This window comes from Aristolochia californica, unplaced genomic scaffold, assembly GCF_029961685.1.
Source record: "Aristolochia californica isolate CCGP_79_NKW_82.1479 unplaced genomic scaffold, dmAriCali1.0.hap1 SCAF_11, whole genome shotgun sequence".
Lineage (NCBI taxonomy): Eukaryota > Viridiplantae > Streptophyta > Magnoliopsida > Piperales > Aristolochiaceae > Aristolochia > Aristolochia californica.
The window spans coordinates 8,008,384-8,031,639 of record NW_027181782.1 but is presented as its reverse complement, the minus strand read 5'-3'; the positions used below and the strand labels follow the sequence as shown (position 1 = coordinate 8,031,639).

At 41.4% G+C, this 23,256-nt stretch overlaps 1 protein-coding gene across 1 annotated transcript in view; it reads left to right on the top strand.

The window, feature by feature from the left end:
- Window positions 1–23,256, top strand: part of LOC137944148 (transcription initiation factor IIB) — a 46,837-nt gene that overhangs the window by 4,527 nt on the left and 19,054 nt on the right. Inside the window, exons 2-4 of the mRNA XM_068789697.1 lie at window positions 11,304–11,346; window positions 11,435–11,909; window positions 12,031–12,055. Of these exons, the coding sequence (XP_068645798.1) occupies window positions 11,557–11,909; window positions 12,031–12,055 (378 nt within the window). The 5' untranslated portion in view covers window positions 11,304–11,346; window positions 11,435–11,556. The remainder of the gene's footprint in view (window positions 1–11,303; window positions 11,347–11,434; window positions 11,910–12,030; window positions 12,056–23,256) is intronic.

Below are 23,256 nucleotides of genomic sequence, written 5' to 3'. Positions count from 1 at the left end.
TTTATCATATTACCTCCCAAACAGACATAATAACCTGTGGTAGACTTTCGATCAAGCTTAGACCCGACATAATCGGCACTTGAGAAGGCCTCTATCTTCATGTGATTATAAGGCTGAAAGAATATTCCTTTTTGGGTGACCCTTTCAGATATCTCAAGATCCAATTGGTAGCTTTCATGTGAACCTTGCGAGGACACTGTTAAGTTCTAATATCATTGAGGTGCTCGATCGCTGTTGTGGCACTTACTCCCTTGGAATTAAATTGAGAGACAAAGGATTGGGGAGCATTTGGTGCCTTGTGGGTGTGTATGGTCCTACTAGACATCATGAGAGACATCCTGGAATGACCTTGTGAGTACTTGCAGAGGTGGCCCATTCCTCTGATGCTTGCGGGAGACTTCAATGTTACCCGCTTCTGCCATGAGAAATCCCCGCCCTCTCGGAGAATCACTACCTCCATGAGGTTATTTGTAGACTTTATTGGCAGCTGGGATGTTGATGAGGTTACCCTATCTGGGAAGACCTTCACTTGGTCAAACGGCAGACAACCCCCAGTCCTCTCCAAGCTTGACCGCTTCTTAGCCAACAACGATTGATTTTAGTTATACAGCAATGCCACAAGCAAAGTCCTCAATAGGGTTGTTTTCGACCATTAGCCGATTATGGTAGATACCCACTTCAGCAGTTCCCCTTCCCCCCCCTTTTAGATTCAACAATGCTTGAGGGCGGACCCCTCTTTTGTCTCCTCTATCTAGTCCTTCTGGGAGAGGATGGTGGTGGCGGGCCCGATTGGGTGGAATTTCCCAGCCAAGCTCAAGATGCTGAAGTTGTTGCTGCGATCATGGGCCTCTACGAGAAAAGGCCTCTTCTCAGTCAAGAGAGCCGCTGTCCTTTCTCAGATTTTCACTCTTGACTTTGAAGAGGAATCTAGAAAACTCTCTTCGTCAAAAGTTACTTAGAGATACGCCCTCCAAGGGCAAATGCAGTCCTTTGCTCATAGTGAACTCGTGCACTGGAAGCAGCGTGCAAGATTTAAATGGCTCATTGAGGGGGATGCCAATACTAAATTCTTCCGTGCAGTTGCCTCTGCTCAGAGAAGAGCCAACCGCATCACCACGCTCAGCGTCAATGGTGAGAGTACCTTGGATCGATCCCTTATTTCAGACTCACTAGTGAACTTTTTTGCAGAATTATACTCTGGTGGCCAGCTAGTTCGTCCTTTCTTCGAAAGGGTTCATCTCTAGGCTATTCCTTCGACCGCAGCTAGACTCATTGAGCTCCCTTTCACCAGTAAGGAAATTGAAAAAGCAGCATTGGGTCTTCCTTTAGATTGTGCTCCGGGCCCGGATGGTTTCAATGGGGAATTCTATTGCAGATGCTGGCCCTGCATCATAGACAATATTGCCTGCATAGTCCACTCGTTCTATCAGCATGGCATCAGTTATAGGAGCATCAGAGCTTCATTTATTACCCTCATCCCTAAAAAAGAAGGGGCAGAAATTCCTTCTGACTTTCGATTGATCAGCCTCACCACCAGTGCCTACAAGGTGCTTGTGTGCCTCCTTGCCAATCGCCTCAAGGCGGTTCTCCCTATTGCCATTCATCATGGCCAGAGTGCTTTTATCATGGGAAAAAATATATTAGACTCGGCCATGGCATGTCAGGTGCTCATCCACCATTTCAAGGCTTTAAAACTTCCCAAATTCATCCTAAAGCTTGATTTTGAGAAAGCCTTTGACAGAGTTAACTGGAAGCTTTTGGACATTCTCCTGGGAAAGATGGGATTCGGGGAAAAATGGCGATTCTGGATTCAAAGTTGCATCTTCTCTGCAAGCTACTTCGTTCTTCTCAATGGAACGACCTGTGGTTATTTTAAGGGACCGGAGGAATTAGACAGGGAGACCCCCTTTCCCCTTTGCTCTTCAATGTGGTAGCGAAATACCTATCATCTTTGATCTATTCGGCCAAAAATCTAGGTTGACTCCTCCCCACAACGGACTGTGCAACCTTTGATGTGCCGATCCTTCAGTTTGCATACGATACAATTTGCTTTGGGGTTGGTACTATGGATCAAATCCGAAAACTGCGTATTATATTGGGACTATTTGAACTCGTTTCTGGTCAGAATATTAACTGGAAGAAAACCACCCTCCTAGGCTTATCATATCGACTCACCGGTGCTTCAGGGTATGATTGACTATTTGGGGTGCTCAGTGGGAAATTTGCCAGCTACATATCTTGGACTACCACTCTTTGACTCTCGGCCTTCGGCGACGCTTTGGTCCCCCCTCATTGAGAAATTTGAGAAGAGGCTAGCTACTTGGAGGGGCAAACTTTTATCTACTACTGGGCAACTCACTTTCCTCAAGTCTTGTTTGGCAAGATTGCCAAACTATTTATTATCATTCATGCATTGTCCGGCCTCCGTTTGCAACAGGATTGACGCCATCCGTTGACGTATCCTTTGGAGAGGATCAGAGGACACCTTCAGATATCATTTGGTGAGTTGGAAGGATATTTGCAAGCCCCGCAATCGGGGTGGTTTAGGCATTTGACCTACGAAGGAGATGAACAATGCCCTTTTGCTCAAATGGATTTGGAACTTCAACATCAAGCATAGCAGCCTATGGGGCGATATGGTCAAGTTCTATCTTCAACCTTTGGGTGCCTGGTGGAGGGAGGATGGTGCTTCTCGCCTTCTATCCCCGATATGGAAATCAATTCAAAAGCTCCTCCCAATATTCAGAGATGCAACTTCATTTCACACAGGCAACGGAAGGACCCTCTTTTGGTCGGATGAATGGTGCGGCCCTCGCCCCCTCTCCGAGGATTTCCCTGGGTTCTTTAGGGTGGTGAGGGACCTCTCTTGCTCAGTGGCTGATTCTTGGAGAGATCGCTCATGGAGTCTCACGTTTCGTCGGGGATTAAATGATGAGGAAACTACAACTTTTTGCTCTCTCCTCTCCAGACTCTGCAACACTACTATTCGTGAGTATGCAGTTGATAAACTGACATGGAAGCCCGACATTAATGGTCGATTCACAGTTGCATCCACCTACTCCCAAATTAGAAAACAAGATTATAACATGCATGAGTACAAGGCAAACCTGACATGGAAGCTCTCAACGCCTAGTAAAATCAAATTCTTCGTGTGGACGACCATCAGGGAACAAATCTTCACCTCTGACAACCTCCATAAAAGAGGTTACACTGCCCTCGATCGCACTTGTCCCCTTTGTGGTGTGTGCGACGAGACAGTCCAGCATGTTCTCTTACATTGCGACTTTTCTTGGCAAGTCTGGATGAAGATATTTCAGAAGATTGGTCTCCAAATGGGACTTCACTAGGACCTTTTCGGAACCTTTGAGATGGTTATGGGGATATGCCTTCCTAAGTTGGGCAAGATAATTCTCTTGGCATGCCTTGCGCATGTCCCATGGTGTATATGGCTCAAGCAAAACAACCGGAGATTCAACTCCAAGGCTAGCAACCCGGATAATATAGCTTCTCAGGTAGTGGGCCTTATCTCGAGTTGGCTACATTCTAGGAAGGAGTTTGCTTCTCTATCGGGCGTCTCCCTTCGAGAAAATTGGGGCTTGATCGCGCACATGGCGGGCCCCTGTAGGAATCCAGTTATGGCCACCTGGGATCTTCCCCATTACGACTGCACCAAACTCAATTTTGATGGCAGTGTTTTAGGCTGTCCTGGGCCGGCTGGAGCTGGTGGTGTTTTCAGAGACAGCAATGGAGACCCTATTCTATCCTATGCAAGGCCGGTGGGTATTGTTAATTCAAATACTGCTGAAGTGAGTGCTCTTTTATTTGGCGTCCAAATCTTTAAAGAGCGACTTCATGGCAAGTTCATTATTGAAGGTGACTCAAAGACTGTCATCAGCTGGTGTTCAAAAGATAGCTCCCCTCCTTGGCGCCACTGGCCAATCACTGATTGTATTGCTGATATTGTGTCATCCATTCATTGTAATTGGAACCTCATTCCTAGATTAGCCAATTATTTGGCTGATAACTTGGCTAAATTCGGAACCTCCTAGCAATCTCTCATTGTTTGGGAAGGCTTCTCCTCTTGTAATATGCTTGTTTGAGCTCTCATAATAAAATTCAGCATCATTTAAAAAAAAAAAGTTGTGGGGCCTAATTAACGCCTTATGTTGAGTCGGTACACGGATCGACCTTCGTGGTAAGGTCCCTGTGGGGGTTGGAGCCTCCGAAAGGTCCACGATATATTGGCTGTTGTTTCATTAAGGGTAGTTTGGGGATTTCACACTTGTAATTTGGTTTCCTTAGTTTTCTCTTTATATTTGGGGGCGCCGTTGTTAGGGTTTATTGTTAGAGGAGCATCATTAGTTGCAGTTGAGAGAGGTTAGAGAAAAAAACACGAGTACGTGCGATTTCTCTTGTAAACTACTTCATCATCATAGTGAAATATTGCAGCGACAGAAGATAGGACGTAGTCTCACCTTGAGGTGAACCTGTATAAATCTTGTGTTTTTCGTGCATGATTATTTTTTCTTCTGTGACTCGTCAGTATTGAATTAGGGCATCTAATTTCTAATAGACATTCCATGAACTAACTAACAACACTGATAGCAAAGGATATGTCATGACGAGTTCCAGTAGCATATATGAGTTTTCCATCTAACTGACATTATATTGTGTCATTGCGATGTTCATCACTCTGTTCATCACTCTATTCATCACTCTGTTCATCACTCTGTTCATCATGAAGGTCATGTCCAACCTCCATATGAGTTTCAACAGGCTTAGCACCCAACAATCCATACTCATGTAACATGTTTGTGATATATTTCCTTTGAGACAGTACCAAACCGGCGTTGCTTCTAGCTACTTCAATACCCAAAAAGTATTTTAGTGACCCTATGTCTTTAGTCTGAAATGCTTTGCCAAATGTGCTTTTACCTCTTCAATGCATGTTACATCATTGCTAGATAATATAATATTGTCTACATATACTAGTAGTATCACAATACCAGATGATCTCCTCATGACAAAGAGTGAGTAGTCATAGTGGCTTTTGACGAATCCAATAGACATGACCACTTGACTAAATTTCTCAAACCATATTCGGGGACTTTGTTTGAGACCGTATATTACTTTTTTTAGTCGGCATACTTTGTTAGTCTCCCTTTGAACAACATACCTAAGAGGTTGCTTTGATAGACTTCCTCAACTAACTCACCATACTAAAAGGCATTTTTAATATCAAGCTGACACAACAACTACCCCTGGTTGACTGCAACAAACATCAAGATCCAAATTGAAGTAGACGGGCAATACGGAAAAATGGTCTCAAACACATCAATCCCATATGTTTGTGTGTAGCCCTTGGTTACCAATCGAGTCTTGTGCTGTTCAACAAATTCGTCGGCTTATACTTCATAGTATATACCCATCTACAACACACAATTGTAGCACTAGCGGGTAGGTTACACAACCAGCAGGTGCCCTATCCAATAGTGTTTCCATCTCAACATCCATAGCTGTCTTTCATTGAGAACAAGAAAGTGTAGCTTGCACAGACGAAGGAATAGTACAAGAGGACAAAGACAACAAATTGTCTGTATCGGTCAAACAGAGAATTAAGCGATACAAAGTGAGACGAAGATACTGAGTACCTTTTCTAACAACTTCCAAAGGGCTAGGGGCATGTGTAGATCACTTACCTCAGGATCAGTAGATAAAGTGGGTTCTTGTTCCGGTGTGAGAGAGGGAACAACTTTATCTTGAGTCACTTTTTGTCTGTGATATACTTGTAGCGGCTTCTTTGCAATAGCATCAAGAATCGAAATAGGAATATCTTCCATAGGAATAGGGGCAATGTTGAAGATGTGATGTAATTAAAGTGTCATTGATGTAATTAGTTTATGTTTCTTGTCTCTTCTTCACTCTTACTAGGGTGAAGGGTATAATTGTAATATTGTACTTTTATCATTTTTTTTTTTTTAAATGAACTTTTATCATTTATAAATTGAGTTTAAGGGGGAGGGTTTGGACCAAGTCCATAACTCCATTCTTCCTCCTCTTTTCTCTCCAACGTGTGTTCTCTTCTTTACCAAAGATGTAATCCATGGAGTCTTGAAAATCAACATGGTATCAAAGCTTTGATTTTCAGGACTCCTAGCTATGATTTTGTAGAATTTGGCATGAAGGAACTGCATGACAAAGATAAGTTTATCTCTTGTTCTTGATTCTGAAGTAGTTGATACTTCATGCTTTAGTTTTATAACTGCTTATTACTTCTAATCGGATGCTAATGTGCTCGGTATATGAGTATTGTATGTTTATAATACGCCAACCATTGAAAAATTGATTTGCCTGTTGAGACTCTATCAGCTCATCGCTGAATGTTGAGAGCTTAAGCACATCAAAGCCTAAGCACTTAAGGACTGCTTATTCATGTCTTGGAGAATGTTCTTTGTAATCTCGGAGAGCTGGAGACTGACTTTAAAATGCAACATAGGCTATTCCTTTTGAAGCCATTTTGTCTCAATTCCAGAATGCTTGATCAAGGAGTCCTGGTACCCGTTTTACTGGTTGCTTCACCTTCACTTCTGCACTTCTGCTCATGAAATGTTTCGGAACAAGATACGGAGGACTCTTCGGAACTCATCACTTGTACATTCCGGTCTGAAAACAGGGCATTCAATTCAATACCAGCATAGAGAGAACTTACGACTGTGAATTTTTTCCCAGCACCAGAGCATGCGGAAGTTGCTGGACTTGGCAGCAAGATTTGGTTGGTTGGCATATTGGCATATTTTGCTGGACAAAAAACTCTGCTCACTTGACTTGGAAAGATAACCAATCCAACAGAAATTCCATATTCGTAACTCTGATCGGCTAGTTGGCTTATCTATATCGTATTCTGCTGGAAATCTTCCAGCTGATAGCATACCTGGAGGGAATATTTGCTGCAATCTCGTATCTTTTTGGTATTGCCGTCGGAAGTCGACTTCGTTACTATGCTGGCAAGTTGAGATTATTTTTGGAAAATTGTTGGCATTTCTCCCTTCTGGAAGTCATATTGCTCTGTTGCTGTTTATCCAGCTGTTGACTGCTGCAAATTCGTGTCCAATTTCCATCCTGAGCCAACTCCCCAGTATTGCTCTCTGCTTCGTTGGCGCTATTCTATTTTTGGAAGAGTGCGGGTGCCTTATCTTCCAGCTGGTGGCTTACTATCTGGTGCTGAGTTATTTGCCGGAGTTATCTCTGCTTGATAGCCATTTATCTTCGGAAGTTATCCAACAACTTATACGCTTATAGGAGATTAACACTAGGGAGATTGTGACAATGCTCTTACTCAAATCAGAGACAATTTATGCAGCACAGAAAATAGGAGTTCATGGCATGAACATAAGTAATGTTCATAATAGGCGATGCAACAAAGACACAGCTAAAAAAAATAAAAAATTCTTTGCAAGTGGTGTACATGGAACAGGAAGCAAGCAAACCAGAGCAAATTTATGCGGTAGGAAGCAAGCAATGGTGAAGCCCTGTAAAAAAACGAGACTCACATGGGAAGTAGACACAGCAGTAGTAGTACGACCTATCCCATGTATACAAACAAGCAAGACACTTATCTTTTTTGACAAATGGTCTTGCAACTATCCATGGTTGAGCAATTTGCGTATGGGATTTGGAGTGATTTGGAGATTTTGGATATGCAGTTACATTGCTTCTACCTCCTACTCCCTTCTCCTTAACGACACAGTTTGCGGCTATTTTAAGGGATCTAGAGCATCAGACAGGGTGATCCATTATCCCCCCTTCTCTTTAACGTCATTGTTGAGTATTTATCCTCTTTGGTCTATTCGGCAAAAGGAGTAGAGTGGCTTAGTGAGATTGCCAGCCACGAGGAATTCGACATACCCCTGTTGCCATTTGCTGATGACACCATATGTTTTGGCATGGGCACCCTTGTGCAAGTCTTGCGGATCAAGGCTCTTCTTGATCTCTTTGAGCTCACATCAGGGCAGAAAATAAATTGGAGCAAAATCATCATCCTTGGATACCATGTTGATTCTGATTTACTTCATTCTATGGCTGACACTTTGGGATGTGCTGTTTCCACTCTCCCTACTATCTACCTTGGGCTTCCTCTGATTGACACTAGGCCGTGTCTGGGGCTCTGGGATCCTATCATTGAGTGCCTCGAAAGGCGGTTTATCCACCTAGTCGGGAAGACTTCTATCAAAGACTGACCCTCCTTAACTCTTGCATTGTGGGTTTGCCAAATTATTTCCTCTCATTCCTATCTTGCCCTGCCTCCATTTGCTGTCGCATTGATACCATCAAGAAGCGTTTCTTATGGAGAGGAGCCAACAATGAGTTCAAGTATCACTTAGTGCGATGGAAAGACATGTGTATGTCTTAGATCTTTGGGGGCCTCGGTGTTCGGCAAACTAAGGATATGGGGCAGGCCATGTTACTCAAATGGTTATGGAAAATTAATTCTGTATCAGCTGCTATGTTGAAGCCCATGGTTCTCACAAAGCTTCGGATCACTCAGTCTTCTTGGGTTCTGGATGGCAGATGACAGCGCCTATCTCCAATCTAGAGATCCATTTTTAGCCTCCTTGCTGTATTCCTTTAAGCAATCCACTTCTTTGTGGGTAATAACACTAGTTTGGATTTCTAGTCTCATTGGTGGTGCGGGAACAAACCTATTATCACCTTCTTTCAATCACTATTGCAGCTCACAGTACACCGTAACTTGACTGTGGCTGAAGCTTGGGGCTTTGGTTCTTGGAAGCTGCATTTCCGTAGGGTCTTTCTGAGTAGGAAGCCTTGGCTTCTTGCAATCTTATTGAGAGTCTTAGCAATGTAAAAATTAGGCCCCATGAATGATTTGGCTACCTGAAGCTAGTGGGAGTTTTTCTATGGTGTATAAACACATTATGGGATGGACGGGCCCCCGCAGTGAGCATGATGTCGCTTTTGTTTGGTGCCTTATGGCCCCCCACAAAGTCAAAATCTTCTTATGGAGTGTTTGTCTCAATAAAATTCTCACCGCTGACAATCTTTGAAGGTGTGGAAATGTCATCCCTTACCTTTGTGCCTTTTCTGCAATCTTTAGGAAGAAATTGTTAGCCATCTTCTCCTTCATTGCCCCTTAGCTTGGCATGTTTTTACCTCCCTCCTTGGCAGATTGGGACTCCAGTTTTGTTTCCCTCATGACCTGCTCGGAATGTGTCACTTATCCCTTGTGTGCCTCAACCCCTTACTTGGTAGACTTCTTCTATTGGCTCGCACCACCCACATACCCTAGTGCCTCTGGAGAGAAAGGAATAATCGTCGGTTCAACTGCAAATCCAACACTGTTGAGGAGGTCATTTGCACTAGCACTGGTCTTATTTCTAACTTGGCTCCGTACCTGGAGGGAATTTGTTAATCTTGTGAACATCCCTCTCAGCACTAATTGGAGTGAGATTGCTATGATGACTAGCCCTTCTAGAGCTTGTGCTAATTGGATGGCAGCAACCCCCCCCCCCCCCCTCCACCTCAAGGTCATTAAGCTAAATTTTGATGGAAGTGCTCTTGGTTGTTGTTTTGGGCTTGCGGGTTACGGAGGTGTGTTTCGTAATGCGGATGGGACCACTCTTCTATCCTACTCTGGGTCTCTTAGTGTGATTGACTCCACAATTGCGGATCTCTCTAGTGTCCTACATGGCCTTATTCTCCTCTGCGATCGATTATGTGGGCATTTCATCATCAAAGGAGACTTGGGAGTTGTGATTGACTGGTGCTCTACCCCTTTGGACCCTTTGTGGCGACATTGATATTTTGTTTTTGGATATTTCTGAAATTGTATCTTCTATTTCTTGTATTTGGTTTCATGTTCCCTGATCAACGAATTTTGCTGTTAATTCTTGTGCTAAATGAGGAACCATCTTGCAATCTCTTGTTGTGAGGGGAATGCTTCCTTAATGTTTTTGTTGTTTTTCCTTTGCTCTCAATAAAATCATCACCTTTTGAAAAAAAGGACGATATCCTCATAAAGTAGGCAAGTTGAGAAGTTACCTGAAACCCTAGAACCCCTGGTCTAATACCATATCAAGTTCTAGGACCTCATTAAGACAAATTTACATGAGATTCAACCTTATAGTGAGGGAGGTGAGTGATTGAAAGAAGATTGAAGAGAGAAAGGTGTATGTCATAGAGGAGGAAGATGAAGTTGAGAGGGAAAGAGAAGAAGAATGTGAAACAAAAGGGAGGAACACTTAATTCACGATCATCCCCAAACTTATATCTATGTACTGCTCACAAAAATACTAATTGCCTCAAATACTCTTCAGACATTAACTGTGAGGGTTTTTAAGTAAATATAACATTAAGCAAAGATATATTACATGACATAATCTCTCTAACACATGCCAATTCAAGAACTGGAAAATGTAATTGATGGTCTAATTCTTTCGTTTTTTTTTTTTTTTTTTTAAGCTAGTGATCAGGAATTGTTTTGTGTAATATCATTGTGGGGAATGTGTATGCAGTATCACTGAAGACGCAGCACCTATTCATCTTTCTTCTTTTTGAACTGCTTTTTGTGCATCAGCACACCGTTGTGGACATGTCTTTTCTTTTTCCATGACATTATTTGGTTGTGAAGATGCTAGGTCTTGTGGAGTGAGGACCTATGAGTTGTACCTACTTGTAGCACAGCTGCTCCAATACCTAGATCCGCTGCTCCAGTACCAACATTTAGCCTGTGGGCTTTCATTGCTGAAATATTATCAAAGGGCTATAGAACAAACTTGAGTTTCCAAAGTACCTGAGTAGTTTGTTACTACACATTAAGAAAGTTCTTTACCTGGTGCTGCATTCTGTGAAGGTCATTGTAGCTAGCAATAGCTATTTGCTCCAATGTGCTAGCGTCTGTAGCCATGTATCAAGCACATTGTGTGTAATTTAGTTTCTACAAAAGGCCATTTGCTCACTTATCATGGTCATGATGTAGCAGCCATGCCTTACTCATCTTCACTTGCATTTCTGCTCATGGAGCTAAGTTGGAGAACAAGGTCATGTTTTACCCAAACATGAGAAAACTGAATGGAGATCTTCTTTATTGTTTTAACTTTCATATATCTTGTAGGTATTTATAGATTCCTAAAGTGTATGTGGAAGTTGGTCTCAGTCCAATGTGGATATTGGATTGCAATGTCCTTTCTCTTAAGAATAAAAGAAAAATGTCTGATACCATTGTTCTTGTACTCCTGCATTGATCCTTCGGGTATTTCACATCTTGATCATTCTTTTCATATTTTCAGGCTATATCAAGCAAGGTATTAGGCAACAGTTGAATGGTTAAGTGTGAGTCTCTAAATGCCTCTTAACATTTCTATGCTTGGTATTTGAGACATCCTAACATTTCAACTGTGATTTTCTCTTTTGTTAACAGGTGATCAGTCCTTTTTTTCTCCATTTACTGTAGGCGTGACATAGAAAAAACAAGAAGAGATTGTAAGAATTGAACTTGTGGAAATATTGACAAGAAGGGAGCAAAATAAAGTAATTTGATCCATGGCAGATGCATACTGCCCAGATTGCAAGAAGAGCACCGAAGTGGCTTTTGACCACTCAGCAGGAGACACAGTGTGCACTGAGTGTGGTTTGGTCCTGGAGGCTCACTCTATTGATGAGACTTCTGAGTGGAGAACCTTTGCAAACGAGTCAGGTGACAATGATCCTGTTCGTGTTGGTGGGCCATCCAATCCTCTTTTAACTGATGGAGGTCTTTCCACTGTCATCTCTAAACCAAATGGGACCCAGGGCGAGTTTCTTTCTTCCTCTCTTGGCCGTTGGCAAAATCGTGGTTCCAATCCTGACCGCTCCCTTATACTTGCATTTCGCAACATAGCCACCATGTCTGATAGGTGTGCTTTTTATTGTATTTTACTAATAATGTTGCTTAGTTAAATACTTTAAATGCACAGCTGGAAACCTTTTGGACTATGGTGTCACAAATGTGCTGATCCAAGTCATTTTGCACTGCAGGTTGGGCCTTGTGGCTACTATAAAGGTATGATAGTAGGACTTGTCCCAGTGCATGGCCATATAAATGAAATCTGTTGGTCGACACAATAGCACTCCTTTTTATATTTTAATATTTTGAGTACAACACAATAGCTCTCAGTCAGCAATTGTTAAATCAAAATTTACATTGGCGTCAAAGTTTAGTACCACTGGTTCGTTTCAATAGGGAAAATAGCTTGCCTTAATTAGTGATTAAAAGTCCGGAAACAAAGACTGAAAAGATAATGGACGTAGAGTTTAGAATGAAAGTGAAACTCATGGGAAAAGTAAATTTATCACCATCTTTCTTATGCTTGCTCAAGTATTTCTTCCATATTCTTGTTTATAATATGGTCTTTGTTGTCAATTAACCATGTGAATTGTCAGTGAAAAAGTTTGAAATTTAAGAGTATATAGAGAGAAATTGAGAGGGAGATAAAAAGAGGAAGAGATGTGAGAAACGAGTTCTGGAAAGACTCTCCTTAGGGGTGAGCTCGACCCTCATCTTGGATTGAAGATTTTCAAAGATAGACTTCAAGGGAAGTTGTTGATTGAGGGATACTCTAAAGTGGTAATAAGCTGGTGCTCTAATTCAGCCTCTCTCCCGTGGCGGCATTGGCCAATTACTTCATCTATTGCAAATATTTTATCTTCCATTTCTTGTACTTAGAATCATATTCCTAGGTCAGCCAATTCTGTGGGTGATAGGCTAGCTAAATTTGGAACCTCCAACAATCTCTCATTGTTTGGGATGGTTCCCCATCCTTGTATCTTGCTCTTTTGAGCCTTTTAATATAACTCAACACTATTTCAATTTTTTTTTTTTTTTTTTTTTATGGAAATGCTCTATACACCTTAAAAATCACTTAATACTCATATCTCCCTACTTGTTCAAATTACATGTAAATAGGACTACTGACAAAACTAAACACAAAGAATAAGCAAACGTAACTATTGGACATTACAATAATGCAAAATGATGATATTGTCTTTCAATAGATTTTCTAACACTTCTCAAGTTGGAGCGTAATATCATAAGGCCGAGCTTGCTACTAAAAATCCCAAATTCACACATGCCCAGTGCTTAGTAAAAATATCTCCAATTTGGTCACCAGACCGCAAATAGGGAGTTACAACCTCCTTTTTCATTACTGCATCTTGAATAAAGTGACAAACTATCTCAATATATTTAGTTCTTTTACGGAATAGTGGGTTTCCCCCAATCAATGTAACTGTTCGATTGTCATAGAACATGGTCATGGGCCCATTATGTTGTAAGTTCAATTTTTTTACCACAAATCTTACCCACATCAACTCACTAACTGGATTAACCATGACTCTATACTCTACTTTAGCACTGGGACAAGTTATAACATTCTGTTTCTTGCTCTTTCAGTTTATGAGAATATCTCCTAGAAAGACATAATAACTTGTGGTAGACTTCCGTTCAAGCTTAGATCTGACATTATTTGCATATGAAAAAGCTTCTATCTTCATGTGATCATGAGGCTTAAAAAATAGTCCTTTTTGGGGTGCCCCTTGTAGATATCTTAAGATCCACTTGGTACCTTCTAGGTGAACCTTGCGGGGGCACTCCATGAATTGACTAACAACATTGACAACGAATGATATGTCAGGACAAGTAATAGTGTCATATATGAGTTTTCCAACTAACTGATCATACATTGTCTTATCATGGAGTTCACACTCTGTCCATCATGAAAGTCATGTCTAACTTCCAAAGGAGTCTCAACAAGCTTAGCACCTAATAACCCATACTCATGTGCATGTAGCATGTTTGTGACATATTTCCTCTAAGTCAGTACAAGACCTACCTTGCTTCTAGTTACTTCAATACCCAAAAAGTATTTTAGTGACCCCAGGTCTTTAGTCTGAAACTGTTTTACCAAATATGCTTTTACCTCAATGCCTGTCATTTCACTACAAGATTATATAATGTCATCTACATATGCTAGTAGTACCACAATATCAGACGATCTCCTCATGGCAATAAGTGAATGGTCATAGTGACTCTGGCAAATCCAATAGATATGACTACTTGACTAAATTTCTCAAATCCTTTTACCACATTAATCATTGAAAGTGGTTCCCTTTTAGAATGGGATAGTGGATACATGGCTCCTTCGGACCATTAGCTCTGCAATATCGGGTTTCCAGCCGATATACCTAATTTGATTTCTTTTGAAATTTTGAACTATCAATGGTAGATTCCGCTGGTTGGCCGAGGGGGATGGAAATACAAAATTTTTCCATGCTATTGCCTCGGCTAGGAAGAGAGCAAACCGTTATTACCATACTTTGGAATTTATATAAGATAGCATTTATGTTAACATTTGTTGTATATATACTTACATGTATATAGGTTAATTAGGGATTAGTTGGGCTGGGTTGTATGGTATTTAGCCCATGGGCTGTATTGTAATTGACCTAAAGCAGCACTCCCATTTTTCCAGCCTCTCTTGTGTCTTCCTGTTCACGGTGAATTTAGAGCTTGGAGCTCTTGTTCTTGCCTGTTCCGTCAGGCTCCTTTGGTGGTGTTTCTGTCCACGGAAACTCAGAGCTTGGAGCTCTTGTTTTTGGCTGTTCTGTCAGGCTCCTTTGGTGGTGTTTCTGTCCATGGAAACTCAGAGCTAGGAGCTCTTGTTCTTGGCTGTTCCGTCAGCCTTCAGTGGTGGCCATTGCTGCTCTCTCCAGCAAACTCTACGGCTTGTTATCTGGGATGCAAAATTGCTACGCCTCCCTGTACGTATCTTGGCCTTCCTTTGTCATCTACTTTGCCTTCCAAAAGATCTTGGCATCCTGTTATTGAGCGATTGGAGGGCCGTCTGGTATCCTAGAGAGGAAGATTTTCTCAAGGCATGTAAACTTGTTCTCATAAAGTCTTGCCTGCACGGTATCCCTTCATAGTTTCTCTCTTTATATCGATGCCCCTCTTCTGTCTGCAAAAGAATTAAACTGCTCAAAAGGAGATTTCTGTGGGGAGGACTGAACGGCGAAAGGAAATATTGTCTTGAAAAATGGGCAGAGGTATGTAAACCAAAAACTCTTGGTGGACTTGGGATCCGTGATACTGCTACCACTAATTCTGCATTGTTACTTAAATGGATTTGAAAGTTTAATTTATAACCGGATCTGATCTGGAGGAAATTAGTTGTTGCAAAAGCAAATAAATTAATTGGTTGGTGGACTGAGGGTGGGAGATGTAATCGACTGTCCCCTGTGTAGAAAAAAATTGTAATATTGTTACCTGCTTTTAAGAAAACTGTCAAATGCTACTCTGATACGGGAAATGTAACAAAATTTAGGTCAGACTGGTGGGCCAGCACTCACAACATCAACATCAGCCACAACTTGGTTTTTAACTTGGCCGGAATTTTTTTTTTTTTAAATGATGCTGATTTAAAAAAAACTTGGCTGGAAATATTGAAGCGTCCATCTCGGACCAGCAAACTGATTCTGGAGGATGGAACTTCAATCTCTGAAGATCACTTATGGACTCAGAGACCCTGATGGCATCCAATCTCATCACTATTCTATCCTCGGAAAGACTCAGAAATGTGCCTGATACTCTCATTTGGACACCATGCACTCAAGGTAATTTTTCAATTTCATCTGCTTACAATTTCTTGAGCTGTCCCAGTCCTCCACTAACCAAACATCCTGCTGCCATTGCATGGACTTTGCTTGCCCCTCCTTGTGCAAATTTTTTTATCTGGTCCGCATGTAGGAATAAAATCCTCACATCAGATTCCCTAATCTGGTGAGGAACCCCTGTCTATGCCCTGGCCAAACATCCCCAGAAATAGCCACCCATGTCCTCTTACATTGCAACTTTGCCCATTTTGTATGGACTAGCCTCCTCAACAAAATTGGTTTCTAGTACCGCCCCTTTCAAAATCTCTCATCTACCATCCTCTCAGTTACTAATGCTAGCCTCCCCAAACTCGGAAAATTATCGATCTCTTGTTGTGTTGGACATATCATTTGGGCATTATGGAAAGAAAGGAATAATCGCGAATTTAATTTAAAATTTATTCCTGGCGATGCACTCGTTGAAATAACTATTGGCCAAGTTACTGCGTGGATCCTTCTGCGTAAGGAATTCAGAAATCTAAAGGGATCTAATTTTCGAGAGAATTGGCGAGTAATTGCTGGCATGTCTTATCCACCTCGCCCCCCAACTATGGAAATTTGGTCTCCTCCCCCAATGAGTTACTTTTTTTTTTTTTTTGAAATGATTCTGAATTTTATTATGAGAGCTCAAATGAGCAGATTACAAGAGGGGAAGCCTTCCCAAACAATGAGAGATTGCTGGGAGGTTCCGAATTTAGCCAATTTATCAGCCAAAGAATTGGTTGATCTAGGAACGAGGATCCCATTACAATGAATGGATGACACAATGTCAGCAATATAATCAATGATTGGCCAGTGGCGCCAAGGAGGGGAGCTATCTTTTGAACTCCAGTTGATGACAGTTTTTGAATCGCCTTCGATAATCAACTTGCCATGAAGCCGCTCTTTAAAGATTTGGAGGCCGAATAGAAGAGCACTCACTTCAGCAGTATTTGAATCAGTAATACCCATCGGCCCTGCATAGGATCTCTCCACTGCTGTCTCTAAAAACACCACTAGCTCAAGTCGGCCCAGGATAGCCTAAAGCACTGTTGTCAAAATTGAGTTTGGTGCAGTCGTAAGGGGGAGGATCCCAAGTGGCCATAACCGGATTCCTACAGGGGCCCGCCATGTGCGTGATCAAGCCCCAATTTTCTCGAAGGGAGACGCCAGATAGAGAAGCAAACTCCTTCCTAGAATGTAGCCAACTTGAGATAAGGCCCACTGCCTGAGAAGCTATATTATCCAGGTTGCTAGCCTTGGAGTTGAATCTCCGGTTGTTTCACTCGAGCCATATACGCCATGGGACATGTGCAAGGCATGCCAAGAGAATTATCTTGCCCAACTTAGGAAGGCATATCCCCATAACCATCTCAACGGTTCCGAAAAGGTCCTGATGTATCCCCATATGGAGACCAATCTTCTGAAATATCTTCATCCAGACTTGCCAAGAAAAGTTACAATGTAAGAGAACATGTTGGATTGTCTCGTCACACACACCACAAAGGGGACAAGTGTGATCGGGGGCTGTGTAACCTCTTTTGTGGAGGTTGTCAGAGGTGAGGATCTGTTCCCTGATGGCTGTCCACACGAAGAATTTGATTTTACTAGGCGCTGAGAGTTTCCATGCCAGGTTTGCTTTGTGCTCATGCATGTTGTAATCTTGTTTTCTAATGTGAGAGTAGGTGGATGCAATTGTGAATCGGCCATTAATGCTGGGCTTCCATATCAGTTTATCAACTGCATGCTCACGAATAGTAGTGCTGCTGAGTCTGGACAGGAGAGTGCAAAAAGTTGTAGTTTCCTCATCATTTAATCCCCGAAGAAATTTGAGACTCCATGAGCGATCTCTCCAAGAATCAGCCACTGAGCAAGAGAGGTCCCTCGCCACCCTAGAGAGCCCCGAAAAATCCTCGGAGAGGGGGAAGGGGCCACACCATTCATCCGACCAAAAGAGGAGGGTCCTTCCATTGCCTTTGTGAAAGGAAGTTGCATCTTTGAATATTGGGAGGAGCTTTTGAATTGATTTACATATCGGGGATAGGAGGCAAGTAGCGCCATCCTCCCTCCACCAGGCGCCCGAAGGTTGAAGGTAGAACCTGACAATATCGCCCCATAGGCTATTATGTTTGATGTTGAAGTTCCAGATCCATTTGAGCAAAAGGGCATTGTTCATCTCCTTCGTAGGCCGAATGCCTAAACCACCCCGATTGGGGGGCGTGCAAATATCCTTCCAACTCACCAAATGATATCTGAAGGTGTCCTCTGATCCTCTCCAGAGGAAATGTCGATGGATGGCGTCAATCCAATTGCAAACGGAGGCCGGACAGTGCATGAATGATAATAAATAGTTTGGCAGTCCTGCCAAACAAGACTTGAGGAGAGTGAGTCGCCCAACGGTAGATAAAAGCTTGCCCCTCCAAGTAGTTAGCCTCTTCTCAAATTTTTCAATGAGGGGGGACCAAAGCGTCGCCGAAGGTCGAGATTCAAAGAGTGGTAGTCCAAGATATGTAGTTGACAAATTTCTCATTGAGCACCCCAAATAGTCGGCCATACCCTGAAGCACGGGTGAGTCGATATGATAGCCCAGGAGGGTGGTTTTTTCTAGTTAATATTGTGACCAGAAGCCAGTTCAAATAGTCCCAATACAACATGCAGTTTTCAAATCTGATCCATAGTACCAACCCCAAAGCAAATTGTATCGTTTGCAAACTGAAGGATCGACACGTCAAAGGCTGCACAGTCCGTCGTGGGGAGGAGCCAACCCAGATTTTTGGCCGAATAGATCAAAGATGATAGGTATTCTTCTACCACATTGAAGAGCAAAGGGGAAAGGGGGTCTCCTTGTTTGATCCCCCTGGATCCCTTAAAATAACCGCAAGCCGTTCCATTGAGAAGAATGGAGTAGCTTGCAGAGGAGATGCAACTTTGAATCCAAAAGCGCCATTTTTCCCCGAATCCCATCTTTCCCAGGAGAATGTCCAAAAGCTTCCAGTTAACTCTGTCAAAGGCTTTCTCAAAATCAAGCTTTAGGATGAATCTGGGAAGTTTTAAAGCCTTAAAATGGTGGATGAGCTTCTGACATGCCATGGCCGAGTCTAATATATTTTTTCCCTTAATAAAAGCACTCTGGCCATGATGAATGGCAATAGGGAGAACCGCCCTGAGGCGATTGGCAAGGAGGCGCGCAAGCACCTTGTACGCACTAGTAGTGAGGCTGATTGGCCCAAAGTCAGAAGGAATTTCTGCCCCTTCCTTTTTAGGGATGAGGGCAATAAACGAAGCTCCGATGCTCCTATATCTGATGCCATGCTGATAGAACGAGTGGACCGTGCAGGCTATATCGTCTCTGATGAAGGGCCAGCATCGGCGATAAAATTCTCCATTGAAACCATCCTATAAATTGAATTTTGACGGAAGTGCTTTTTGATACCCAGGCCCAACGGGCTTTGGTGGTGTTATTCATGACGGTAATGGTACTCTTGTTTTCTCTTTCGCTGGGTCAATCAGAATTTCAGATTCAACTACTGCCGAACTCTCCGGATTACTTAATGGGCTTCAGATCTTCAATAATCATCTTACTGGGCCCTTTTGCATTGAAGGAGATTTGAAAATCGTCATCAAGTCGTGTGCAAAGACAGCTCTTCCTCCATGGCGTCTTTGGGACATGTTTTATGATATATGTAATTTAATCTTTTCTTTAAACTGTAATTTTAAGCACATTCCTAGGTTAGCTAATAACTTAGCTAACGCTCAGGCTAAATTAGGTGTTTCATTCCAACACCTTGTTGTGGAGGAAGGCCTTGTTTAGCAAGTTATTGTAATTTTTATTCTTTTTAATAGCTTATACATCTTCATTGAAAAAAAAAATGATAATTACATATTATCTTCATATGCCCAACATGTATTTTGCTGCTATTTAAACTTATTTGGGTTTTGACCCTATTTTTGCCGACTTATCACTATGTTGGATAAATTGCATCCAGCAACCTCGCGGTTTTCAGAGGTCCGTAAGCCGTACATGCGAACCAATGCGGCTCCATAGCTGCTTCAGCAAGGTTGAGCACAACTCCGTTTCGTTTTCTACCTTGGAACGTAACTGAACACATTAAGATACCAACATTTTCCTTGTTAGACATATTCTACTCTATCGGTAAACTATTTAAACAGTAATCATAAAGCACTATTCAATAACTACTATTCAAAAAATACTATTCATAATTACTATTCAAACAACACTGCTCATACATGCTACTCATAAATAACACTGTTCATACATACCAAATACAATAACACATACACAAAAACTACTACATTACTCCCTTGGTTACCGACCGGATACCGGTCGGTTCCCTTTTCTAGTTAGCCATATAGGCTTAAAATGCACGTATCGTGTTGTCACTGGAAATTGCCTTCATCGTTGGAAATTGCCTTTTTCTTTGCTCCGATTCCTTCTTATGTTTTTGATTCGATGATCTGTTCTGTGTTGAAGCATCGAATTTATAGTTTTGGTTTTGGATCTTTTTCCGATAATACCCTTTAAAGGAAAGGTCCAGAGAAAAAGTCAATGGGAATTTCTTACTTTTCTCGGATACCATTCTTACCCTAGCATTATTGGCTTTCAGCGCCAAAAGTAGGAGTAATTTAGTCTTTGTATTCTCTGACGTTACATTTACTGAAGTTGAAGAATCTTTTTTCCAGTCGTTATGCTGACGTATTGCTGACACCTTTATTGTATCGGTAGGTCTTTCACGAGGATCTTCCTCTCGCAATGTTTGCTGGAGTGTGGTGATTGCAGAAGGCTTCTTGAGCTATCTTGCGGAATTTTTCCTTTTGTATTTTTGCTGCCCGGAAAATTTCCAAGTCGAATTTTGCATTCGACCTCTTCAAGGGCTTTTTGAATAGGAGCCGGAGTCTCTTTGAAGCTTTTCAACAAAACGGTCACTGGTACTAACGCTTTGTAGACGAAAGACTTCTTTAATATCAGCTTCTGCAGATGCTGAATCACATTTCGGATGCCGACAACTCGTCGGTCACACCACATAGCTTCTGGGCATGCTTTTGCCTGTGGCGTTACTTTAGGATTGAACTGTGGTAGTTCTCCGTCTTTTTCAAGGGTTTCGATAGTTATTACCGAAATGTTTGGTAAAAACTTCTCTGATCCAGTTACTTCAGCAATTGCCGATACGAATTTAAGTCGTATCCTCTTGCTTTTTATTACTGAGCAAAATGCCTTGCAGGCCCCAGTAATTTCTTTTGGCAATTTCTCCAGTGGGGTTAAATCCGTCACATGCAGGAAAATCTGACCAATAAATCCATAGTCATATCACATCTAGATATATTATGAATCCATTTATGGATAAATGACTGTCCTATTCCAACGTTCACTAGAACTAGTTGTCATAAAGGGAGTGTGAATCCCTAAACCAATTTTTTCATTCCAATTCTGGAGTTGAGATTGGTGATTGACTCTCTTTTAAACTTTCACTGGTAGATTGTTGAGGTCTTAGCAATAGTTCTTCTGACATGATGTCAGTGAGTTTGAGTAGTCGTATTTTTCGTAGAAAATCAAACTCGCTCTGCACTTGCTTTTCTGGTTTACCCAAGCTTTTCAACCTAGTGAACTCAAAAGGGGTTACTAATTGTGCTATGAAAAATTTCTCTTTCGTTGGCACATCCATTTCCTTTAGTAAATGATCCATTATCACAACTTCTTTTTGAGCTCGAGGTTGGTAGGTAGAAGCCCCTAATTCCTCTGTCTTCTGGGAATACTGAGTTATGATTTCCTATTCATGTTGAGCATGACCGGTAGAAATCCCGGTTTGACCTTTATTCATTTGAGTAATACAGCCATTCGTCTTCATGAGTGTAGTCGTTGTTGCTTCCTTTTCTGGCTACGGAGATCCGGTACTAGTGCTAGAGGAACTTGGCGAAACATGCCGTTTGTGAAGTGCTTGAAGCTCTTCGGTTAATAGCTTAACCTTGAGCTGTAAGTCCTTCGCTTTAAACCCATAGCGGGCACAATTCTCATCTATATCCCCACGTTTTGAAAGAACCAAGAGATTGTTGAACAGAGATTGAAGGGTAGAGAGCAATATCGTGAGAGTCGTTATTTCCGCTAAAAGATCATTCGGACAGTCGCTAAGTGGATCCATCGTCTTTTTTCCTGTCTATAACACAAGCAAATTCTCACGTGAAGGTTTCAGGAAAATAATTCTTTTCTCCTTTAATATGTTCCACAGTAAAAGAGAATTGAAAAAACCATTGTTGCCAACGGAGTAATCTACCGTGACAAAGTGAATCTTCAAAGTTTCGTTTCATAAAACCTACAAAGTTTTTACAATCTGTTTGTACTAGAAATTCTTTGGGTGAAAGATGTATAAAGAATTTTTTAATACCTTTTTTTATAGCTAAAATTTCTTTTTCGTAAGAATGATAAGTTATTTTTGCTGATTTGAATGTTCTAGAACTGTATGTACATACCTTTTTTGAATCATTGTCTTTACATTTTAGTACAATTGCCCAAGTGTGATATGAAGCATTTGTTTCTAAAATAAGGTTGGCATTTGGATTAGGTAATGTTAAGGTTGGGAGTTTAGCTAACATTTGTTTGATCCTAATGACTATTGTACTGTTGTCGGAAGTCCATTCCCACTTAACTGTCTTTTTTAACTTCTGCTGTAAAAGTTTTCGAATCTTTGCTAAATTCTCAATGAATTTTTCAACTTATGTAAGACGTCCCAAGAACCTTTGAAGTTGTTTTATATTCTCTATATCATTTGGAAATGATGATATTTTTTCAAGAATATGATTTTGGATAATTATTTCTCTTGAGGAAATATGTAATCCTAAGAAATCTATCGTACAAAACATTTCTGTTTTCTTTTTGCTAAGGGCTATCCCAGCAGTTTTTAAGGCTTCTAAAACCTTTTTTAATTGTTTTGTATGTTGTTCCCTAGTTTCAGGAAAAACTAAGATGTCATCAACATACACAAGGCAAAATTTAAAGAATGGTTTGAGGATATAATCCATTCTTCTTTGGAAAATGTTTGGAGCTTGTTTTAACCCGAAGGGCATAACAAGCCAGTCATAGTGTCCAGATGGACAACTGAATGCAGTCAGTGGTATGGCATGTTCCTTAAGACGAATTTGCCAAAATCCTGATATGCAATCAAATTTGGAAAACCGTTGTTTTCCTCTGATGGATGCTATTAACCATTCCTTGTTAGGGAGGTAATAACCATCCATTTTGGTGGCTTCATTAACCTTTTTATAGTTAATGGCCATCTTGGTTTTTCCACGTTTAATCTCTGCATGATTTCTTACTAGAAATGCAGGGGAGGTATGCGGAGTGTGACTTGCTCGGATTAATCCTTGGGAGAGCAAATCGCTTATTTGGGTTGAGAATTCCTCAACATCCAAAGGTGTATATACCATTGGTTTTACTCGAATTTCTTTATCTGGATCGATAAGTTTGAGATCGGCAAATGGCTGTTGTTTGAACCACTGTTCTAAGCGTGTTTTCAGAACAGGTTGATTCAATAAGTGTTTGAACTTCTTTTTCGCAGGTTTCTG